Source organism: Amblyraja radiata, chromosome 7, assembly GCF_010909765.2.
Source record: "Amblyraja radiata isolate CabotCenter1 chromosome 7, sAmbRad1.1.pri, whole genome shotgun sequence".
In the NCBI taxonomy this organism is placed as follows: Eukaryota; Metazoa; Chordata; class Chondrichthyes; order Rajiformes; family Rajidae; genus Amblyraja; species Amblyraja radiata.
This window is the reverse complement of record NC_045962.1, coordinates 18,730,261-18,739,762: the sequence shown is the minus strand read 5'-3', so window position 1 is coordinate 18,739,762 and position 9,502 is coordinate 18,730,261. Positions and strand designations below refer to the sequence as shown.

At 40.4% G+C, this 9,502-nt stretch overlaps 1 protein-coding gene across 2 annotated transcripts in view; it reads right to left on the bottom strand.

The window, feature by feature from the left end:
* Positions 1-408: 408 nt before the first annotated feature.
* calcrl (calcitonin receptor like receptor) overlaps positions 409-9,502 on the bottom strand; it is a 107,236-nt gene continuing 98,142 nt past the window's right edge. For both annotated transcript variants that reach the window (XM_033023799.1, XM_033023798.1), the window contains exons 9-13: positions 8,250-8,310; positions 7,991-8,057; positions 6,584-6,802; positions 4,818-4,859; positions 409-2,699 (exon numbers count right to left, since the gene is read on the bottom strand). In XM_033023799.1, the coding sequence (XP_032879690.1) occupies positions 2,478-2,699; positions 4,818-4,859; positions 6,584-6,802; positions 7,991-8,057; positions 8,250-8,310 (611 nt within the window). In that variant the 3' untranslated portion in view covers positions 409-2,477. The remainder of the gene's footprint in view (positions 2,700-4,817; positions 4,860-6,583; positions 6,803-7,990; positions 8,058-8,249; positions 8,311-9,502) is intronic.

The following is a 9,502-nucleotide window of genomic DNA, read 5'->3' as shown; positions in this document are numbered from 1 at the left end:
CATATGTGAAATGCGGCTGTTGTTCCTACACAACCAGCAGTCAGTAAATTCACTGCAAAGATAGACACAAAATGCTGGAGTAAATCCGCGCAACAGGCAGCATCTCTGGATAGAAGGAATGAGTGACGTTTCGGGCCGAGATTCTTCTTCAGATCCAAAGAAGAGACCCGAAATGTCACCCATTCCTTCTATCCAGAGATACTGCATGTTGTGCCTGTCTTTAAACCAGCATCTGCAGTTCCTTCCTACACAGTAAATTCATAGCGCTGTTCTTCTGAATGTTCAATCGTACATTCAGGCTGCTCGTATGTCGAGCTGGGAGAACCCGTACCCTATCGCTTGCTGCAAAGTTTGGCTTTGAAGGATCGTTTTGCAATCCATGAAAATGAAACACATGCCCACACAAAGTAACATGAATAACTTTATTTTTAATTTTTCCAAGTATTTAAAACTTTATATAATCTTTTCAAAATGTTATGGTCACAGCACCCTTTAGGAACACCGATCTCTGGCATCACATTTAGACACACAAACACATTGCTTAGTTTATTATGCTGAAAGCACTCTTTTATTAAGTCTTTGACCCTCAGATACATTATCACACAAACTTAACAAATGACTCTCTCTGTGACAAAGTAAACCATTCAGCAGCCGTGGCCACATTCATTTCAGTGAAGATGTTAATAAACATGGAAACCAAAACAGCCTAAAGTAAGCCATGACATTCATACAGCAGATAATAGGTTGAGGAGAACTGATCCACTTTGGTTTAGATGAAAGCTGTATTTTAATGATATTTGTTACAGAGCACACTTTAAATTGAAAACAAATCTTGGAGGGACAATCTGTCCACTATCATCTCTTTAAGTCTTTCCCCAGAACAATTTCCCCCATCAGAATATGTGTATGTTTCAACCATTGCACAACAGTGGAGAAATCTAATGAAAGCTAGTGCACTGGTTCTTCTGGGTGGCACCTGTCAAACAGATCAGATTATGACAATTGCACCACCTTAATCAGAACTATTTGTTACCACTAAATATGAAATTTGCATTTTCAATATTCCGTAGATATTTTGTTATAAACCACTCAAAAAAACCTCTTCTCTAGTATCATGAAAGATCTGTTTCCTCAATATAAATATATATTTGTTTTTTTAATCTTACATTTGCAAAGGAAACAAAGGTTTATTTTTCCCACTTTAAATCTTTTCCTCGTGATGTTTGGTTTCTTGAAGTAAATTCTGATAAGAGGTAATGATGAAAGGGATGGGATAATTGATAGTCGACGAATCCTCAAGAATATATAAACCAGAGTAATCAGCAAATGAGTGGTATTGAACAATTATACACACTTAATAGACCAAGGACCTAATCTGTGCTGAAATATTGTACAATTTGGTGAATAGATCCTGGCTTTGGTTGTATGGGCTTGCTTTATAAATATAAAAAATTATCTAAAGTGAGTATTTTGATACATATTTAATTTTAACCAACCTTCAGGAAGTTACAACCCACATCTTCCATGGAGACATTGGCAAAGATTATCCCCTCCTTCCAACTACAAACTAATTGAAGTGGCACATTCAGTATAGATTCCAAATCATGTTGAAATCTGTGAGAAACTTGGCACGTGGAAGGCAAAAGTTTATTCCATTTTTGGTACATAACCTCAAACACACATTGCACATGTCAAATATGAAATACAATCACACTACCCGGAAAAGAGCAAAATGTGAAAAGAACACTTTGCACATTTTATTACAACTTTTACTCACCAAGCAATAAATACATTGAAATTTCACAAATCATATTTACAGAGAAAAACAAGTTAAAATGATTGAATACTATTTTATTTTCCAGCATTAAGAAATTCAAAAATTCAATACTGCAAGATAGTTATGACATAAGTGTTTCCTTATATGATAATTATAAGAGCCTGTTTTAATATAAAATATAGAAAACATAAAACTAATATATCATTAGGGCAGTGCGCCTAAACCCTGAGGGAATGTTAAGAAGATCTCACTCTTCACCAGTTGAAGTTACACCAATGACGGAGATTGGAATTGATCAGGTGTATAATAATGTTGGCACAAGTGAATCAGTAATCAGGATATTACTCATCCGATGACAAAGACCATCCTTCTGTGAAATTAGAATCTACTATTGCACCTACCTTCACCGCCTGACGGTTTTTAGGGATAATATTGGCTGGTGGTATGAAGACCAGAAATAGAAGAATATTTACAAGTCTCCTATTTCAATGGACGTCTTTCGAACAGTGCCAAGGGCATAGCTTAACAATTCTAGTATTTATTTTATCAATTGTGCAATGAACAATCGGGTAGTAATAAGATGATGGTTGAGGATGAAAATAACCTTTAGTAAAGACTGAACTAGCTCTTCCAATAAAGTGAAAGTAGAAAGTTTATGGTCACTGAAATCCTCATCGCTGGCAGGCACTTTTGATTCTCTTTAGGTATGTATTTCACCTGCTTTCACGCCAATTATTTCAATGTCATGAAAATTCTTTCCATTTGCATATTCGCTGCTGGGATCATGATTATACAGGCTCCCGTGTACTTCCGTGATAGAAGTCCCAGTGTAAGAGGTAGAGCGCAGGCCTTCTGAGTGGGTCAGACTGTTCCCGAACTGAATGTTGTACTGCTTCCAGTGGCGTCTTAATATACCTTGAACCTATTACAAGAAGAACAAAAGATCCATCATTTGTGTAAATTAACCTGCTCTTCCCCTTCAGTCACAATTTTCATAGAATAAATCCAGTGGAAGTTGACTGAACTATTTAGTTCAGATCAGAGCACACCAGGTTAATTCTGACCACAAATAACCGTGCCGCACAGTGGCGCAGCTGTTAGAGCTGCTGCCTCACAGCAACAGGGACACGTTCAATCCTGTGCTGGAACTCGGGTGCTGGCTGTATGGAGTTTGCACGTTCTCCCAGTGATTGCATGGGTTTCCTCCCAGATCCGAAAGACGTGTCGGTCTGTAGGCTAATTGGCCTCTGTAAAATTGCCCTATTGTGTAAGGAGTGAAGGGAAAGTGGGATAACATAGAACTAGGGAGTCTGAAGAAGGGTTTCGGCCCGAAACGTCGCCTATTTCCTTCGCTCCATAGATGCTGCTGCACCCGCTGAGTTTCTCCAGCATTTTTGTGTACCTTAGAACTAGTGTGAATGGGTGATTTATAGTAGGTGTGGATTCAGTGGGCAGGAAAGACTGATTCAATAATGTGTTTTTATTGTGTGTGATACCAAAGAGGTTAGATAACATACAGGACATTCAACAACGCATTTTGAACCATATATATTCCTTTTAACCCCATAAACTCACTTTGCCCAAGTTTTTGAAATCATATCAAATGGATATTTCTGAAGTTTGCAAGGAGGATGCTATCTATTTTTTTTTAAATTTCTCCAAAAAATTGAATTATTAGACTATTTTAAGATTTCTGCATTGTAAGCCGTATCATATAAACTACAACATGCAATGCATGAAAAAGCATGTCCTAACTAATTACACATCTTCCACTAGGTTCACAATGCCTGATAATCTTTAATTTCTGGGAATTAGCCTTTCAAGTTTCTCAAAGGATCTCCATTTTACAGAATTTGCTTCCACAGATTAAATAAATTTAGTGGCATTATGATGGGACTGTAAAAGACTGCAAATGGAGAACTGGAAAGTTTGTAAAAGGAAAAGAATATATCAGCCATGTGTAGGAAAGAACTGTAGATGCTGGTTTAAATCAAAGGTAGACACTAAATGCTAGAGTAACTCAGCGGGACAGGCAGCATCTCTGGAGAGAAGGAATGGGTGACGTTTTGGGTCGAGACCCTTCTTAAGACTGATGTCAGTGGAGGGGGTGGGACAGAGATAGAATGTAGTCAGAGACATTAAGACTGGTGAGAGGAAGGGGGAGAATATGGGGCGAGAGAGGGAAAGCAAGAGCTATCTGAAGGGAGAGAAGTCAATGTTCATACCGCTGGGATGTAAGTTACCCAAGCAAAATATGAGGTGCTGTTCCTCCAATTTGCGCTGGTCCTCACTCTGACAATGGTGGAGGCCCAGGACAGAAAGGTCAGATTGGGAATGGGAGGGAGAGTTAAAGTGCTGAGTAACCGGGAGATCAGGTAGGTTAAGGCAGACTGAGCGGAGGTGTTCAGCGAAATGATCGCCGAGCCTGCACTTGGTCTCGCCGATGTACAGAAGTTGACACCTGGAACAGCGGATACAGTAGATGAGTTTGGAGGAGGTGGGAAGATAGACACAAAATGCAGGGGTAACTCAGCGGGACCGGCAGCAACTCTGGAAAGAAGCAATGGGTGATGTTTCGGGTCAAGACCCTTCTTTTCAGACTGAAGAAGAGTCTCGACACGAAACGTCACCCATTGCTTCTCTCCAGAGATGCTGCCGGTCCCGCTGAGTTACTTCGGCTTTGTGCCCATCTTCAAATGACGTCACGCACTCCAGATGGCTGTGCGTACACATGTAATCACGCCTGACCTTCGCTCGACCGTCTCGGCTCAACGCGACCACGAGGTCGCGTAATTTGCGTGCCAAGGACACGTAAGTGGGACAGGCCCTTTACTGCCTCGCTGAGTTACTTCAGCATTTCATGTCTACGATAGATCAGCCATGATTGGATGGCGGAGTATACTTGATGGGCTGAATGGCCTAATTCTGCTCCCATCACTTATGACCTTATGACTTATGACTTGATAGGCCCAAAGGCCTTGCCTCAATTATCTTGTAAAAAATGATATTTAAAAGAGCAGATTAAATGAAAATATACTACCTCTCCATTGAAGAAGCAAAATATTGTCGCCACCAATAAACCCTGAGGAAAGAAAAAAGAATCGTAATATAAGCAAAATATATTTCATTGTCAAGTAGTAATTAAACAGGCTTAATGACATATACTGAATGATATTCAGTGGAATTTTAACCAACATAAAAGATGCAGAGTAAACTGTTGCCAATAAACTAAACAAATAAAAGAGAGATTTGCAGATTAACACCATTTCAAGTAAACTCAATCAGAACAAGTGTTTCACTGGATGTTGCTGTTTCATACTTTATTAAATTGCGTGCAAATTCTATCAACATGAAGGATAGTTTTCTTAAATAGGAAGCAAATTTCAAATTACCTCCATTGGCAACTGAATTAAATTTTGCACAGAATCAGCCTTGTGTTAGCACAAGCACGGTTTAACAATTATCAAAAACCTTCAGCACTTCATGACGATGAAAAATATAGAAACAAGGACTGTAGTTCCTGTTTTACACAAAAGGATACAAAGTGCTAGAGGAATTCAGCGGGTCAGGCAGTATCTCCTATACCCCAGTATATATCTTAGTATACCTTGAGATAGACATGTGTAGGAAGGAACTGCAGATGCTGGTTTACACCAAAGATAGACACAAAGTGAAGTAACTGTGTGACAGGCAGCATCTCTGGATAGAAGGAATGTGGGGCATTTCAGGTTGAAACCCTTCTTCAGACTGCGAGTCAGGAGAGAGGAAGACACAGACATAAGGAAGGGTAAGGAGTGAAAATGAGACATCAATGGGTGTGAAGCTCAAGGAAGATGTAGAATAAATCATTGTTAGCTAGGAGAAGGTGACAACGAAGCAAACAGATGCAATTTAATCAGGGGGACAGTCAGACTGGTCAGAGAACTAGAAAGAGGGAGGGATGGAGAGAGAGGGAAAGCAAGGGTTACTTGAAGTAGAGAAGTCAATATTCATACCGCTGGGGTGTAAGCAGCCCAAGCGCAATATGAGGAACTGTTCCTCCAATTTGCGCAGGGCCTCACTCTGACAGTGGAGGAGGCCCAGGACAGAAAGGTCAATATGGGAATGGGAGGGGGAGTTTAAGTGTTTAGCAACCAGGAGATCAGGTAGATTTAGGCGGACTGAACGGAGATCCCTGAGATGCTGCCTAATTCCCTGATTTACTCCTCCAGCACTTTTTGTGTTCCATGATGAAAACATATGGTTGCTCAAAATCTTTACTGCGGATAGATTGCTAAAAAATAATGACAATTAATTGATGTTCATTCATTGATACTCTTTAGGAAATGCGACATTTTTACTTGCACACCTTTAAATGTGGGTCCTGTCCGTTCTCTCACCAAAGAGCAATATTAAAAAGTGAACGTAGTTACCTCAATTTTTTTTAAATCCATCAGATGTTGTAAAGAGGCAGAATGACATGGATAGCCATTACAATCTGCTTCTAAAATATGGTACCTCTGACTTTAACAGTAGCTGCAACTATATTGTGAAGAGCACAAAGTACTGGATTAACTCAGATGATCAGGCAGCATTTCCAAAGGATATGGAAAGGCACTTTTCAGGTCGGGACCCTTCTTCAGACTGATTACATGTTTAGTTCTCTTGGCCGAGCTTACAATTAACCCTGAGAGGACTTTGCATCAGGCTAAAATGTTGCCAAGTTCCTCTGGGAGTTTAATTATTTCTCTGGAAATATATTCATTCTTTGAATTTAAGTATGTGGCACATTAAAAAAAGTATATTAAGCTTAAAAAGGTTCCATACCTGATAATGCATTAAAATATGCATCACATAATCGTAGACCTCTTCAGCTATTTGGCCTTCCGGCTTCCATGGGAACAGAACAAACTGGATCCCAAGCAGTGGAACTAATATCAGGGTTGCCCTCACTGCTTTCATGTACAGGTTTGATTCTGTTCGGTGCGTGACCTTTAACTTGGTTATAAGGACACGGACGATATTTAGCAAGAAAAACAAGTTAACCTACAGAAATAAAAGTGATTGTTAGGATTCTTCAGATGCAAATACATAGAACAATACAGCACAGAAACAGGCCCTTCGGCCCACAATGTCTATGCCAAACATGATGCCACGACCAACTCTTATCTGTTTGCACATAATCCACTTCCATCCATTCCCTGCATATAGGAGCAGAATTAGGTCATGCAGCACATCGTGTTTACTCCGCCACGCAATCATGGCTGATTTATTTTTCCCTCTCAACCCCATTCTCCTGCCTTCTCCCCCAAAACCATATCTAGCCAGTGAGTTAAATGTGAGTCACACATTTAATGAGCAGAGGTGTTCATAACTATCATTAAACATTATTGTGCATCTTGTACCTTAAACAAAAGCAATTGGAAATAACGTCCTCAATGTACTTTAGCTCTGGCTCATAGGTGCTCAGTTCTGACACAAAATGCATTCTCATTTGAGTGTCCATGTTTAACCAGAAAATTCACATAATCACAGCACAGAAATAGGCCCTTCAGCCCAAACCGTCCAAGATGCCTCATCCAAACCACCCCCACCTGCCCACATTTGGCCCACAACCCTCCAACTCCTCCTATCCATTTACCTGTTCGAATGTGCCCCAAAGGCTGCTACACTATGTGCCCCAAACATCTCCACTGGCAGCTCGTTCCTGATCTACCACCAACTGAGTGAAAAAGTCGCTCGCCAGGTTCCCACCAATTCCTCTCCTCCCACCTCTAGTCGCCCGATTCAAGTCCGTGCATTCATCCCACCAACTTCCCCAATGATGTTATACGCTAACCCTTGATATTTTATAACTTCTGTATATGCAGTTGATACGATAAATGTTTTCTTTGTAATCGGGGTCTAGTTTAGTTTACAGATAGGCCTTGGAAACAGGCCTTATGGCCCATCCTGACCATCGACCACCTATTCACACCAGCTCTATGTTATCCATTCCATACATATTAGGGGCAACTTACAGACACCAATTAACCTTCTTAACCGCATGTCTTTGGGAAGTGGGAAGAAACCCACACAGTCACAGAGAGAATGAGCTAGCCACACATGGCCAGCACCCAAGGTCAGGATCAAACCCCGGTCTCGAATGTATGAGCATAACAGATATTTCATGTTGTCTCTTCCTTTTGGTAGACGTGTATAACTACCATGAACTTACTTGATATTCAAACTTACCAACAGGGCTGCACAGGTAGGACCATGAACGATATACAGCAGATGAGTGTCAGAACTAATCCAGCAGCTGCGTGGAAGAAATTCATTTTAAATAGTAAGTAGATTTTTCTGATAAGCTATACATTTTTCATTAAACACAAAAATACACACACACACACACACACACACATATATATATATACACACACATATATATATACACACACACACACACACACACATATATACACTCACACACACACACACGTAAGTCACTTACTTATCATTGTAATATATGCTTCTTGCTATTGCGTGTATCATGGCAGGAATGAGTGGAAACCCTGCAAAATGGAGCATCAATTAGCCTAAGTGATCAATGGATTCGGAAACAAAGCTGTTTGACATAGATTGTTTTTACTGATACTGCTCTGTACGGGATGCAAAAGGCAGCCTGTAATTTCCTTTGTGTAATGTAAAGTTAATAGAGCACTGTCTAATGCATTAGCCTTCAGGAACACCACTGGATACAATGACCATGTCTCCATAGAAACTGTCATTGTATCCATAATGACCCATTTCCTTGAATGTTGCAAGGATATCTATAGAAATAGAATTGGCACTTTGGTGTGTTTGATTCCTGGTGCAGCAGATAACCTCAGGCATGCAAACTGGTGGCCACTAATTACACATTTGGCATCAATCACCAGATTCATAGAAACATAGAAAATAAGTGCAGGGGTACGAGCCAGCACCACCATTCAATATGATCATGGTTGATCATCCCAAATCATTACCCCGTTCATGCTTTCTCCCCATATCCCCTGATTCCATTAGACCTAAGAACTATATCTAACTCTCTCTTGAATATAGACCAGTGAATTGGCCTTCATTGCCTTCTGTGGCAGAGAATTCCACAGATTCACAACTCTTGGTGAAAAAGTTTCTACTCATCTCAGTGATAAATGGCCTACCCCTTATTCTTAAACTGTGACCCTTGTTTCTGGACTCCCCAACATCGTGAACACTTTTCCTGCATCTAGCCTATCCAATCCCTAAAGAAATGTATTGTTTCTATAAGATCCCCTCTTATCCTTCTAAATTCAAGATTTGAAATGCAAGATTCTACAAAGCTGCAGAAATGGTAGGAAATACAGTATTTGGCCATCACAATGTTATACCACTGGACAGCTTCAATTAGTCCCCCATAAAATCAAAATCCCTATGTTGTCAATAACCGGTCTGTAAAGAATGTTGAGTAATGTGTGAAGTTTGACCTGTGTGAGATGCATGTGTGTGCAGTGGACATCAGCTGCCAACAGACTGAGCAAAGACACTGGTGAGTGTCTCTTTTTCACCAGTCCCAGAAGTGCTTCTTCCCAAGCCAGTCTGGGCTGTTCTCCCTTTAGGTTACCACATTCCAACTAGTCCCTTCCACCCACCCTTACGCAGCCTTGAATTCTGCTGAGCCTTCCAATAATGGGGCAACAAAGTTAAAGACTCTTCTGGATGAAAGTAAAAAGTGCAGGAATTGCT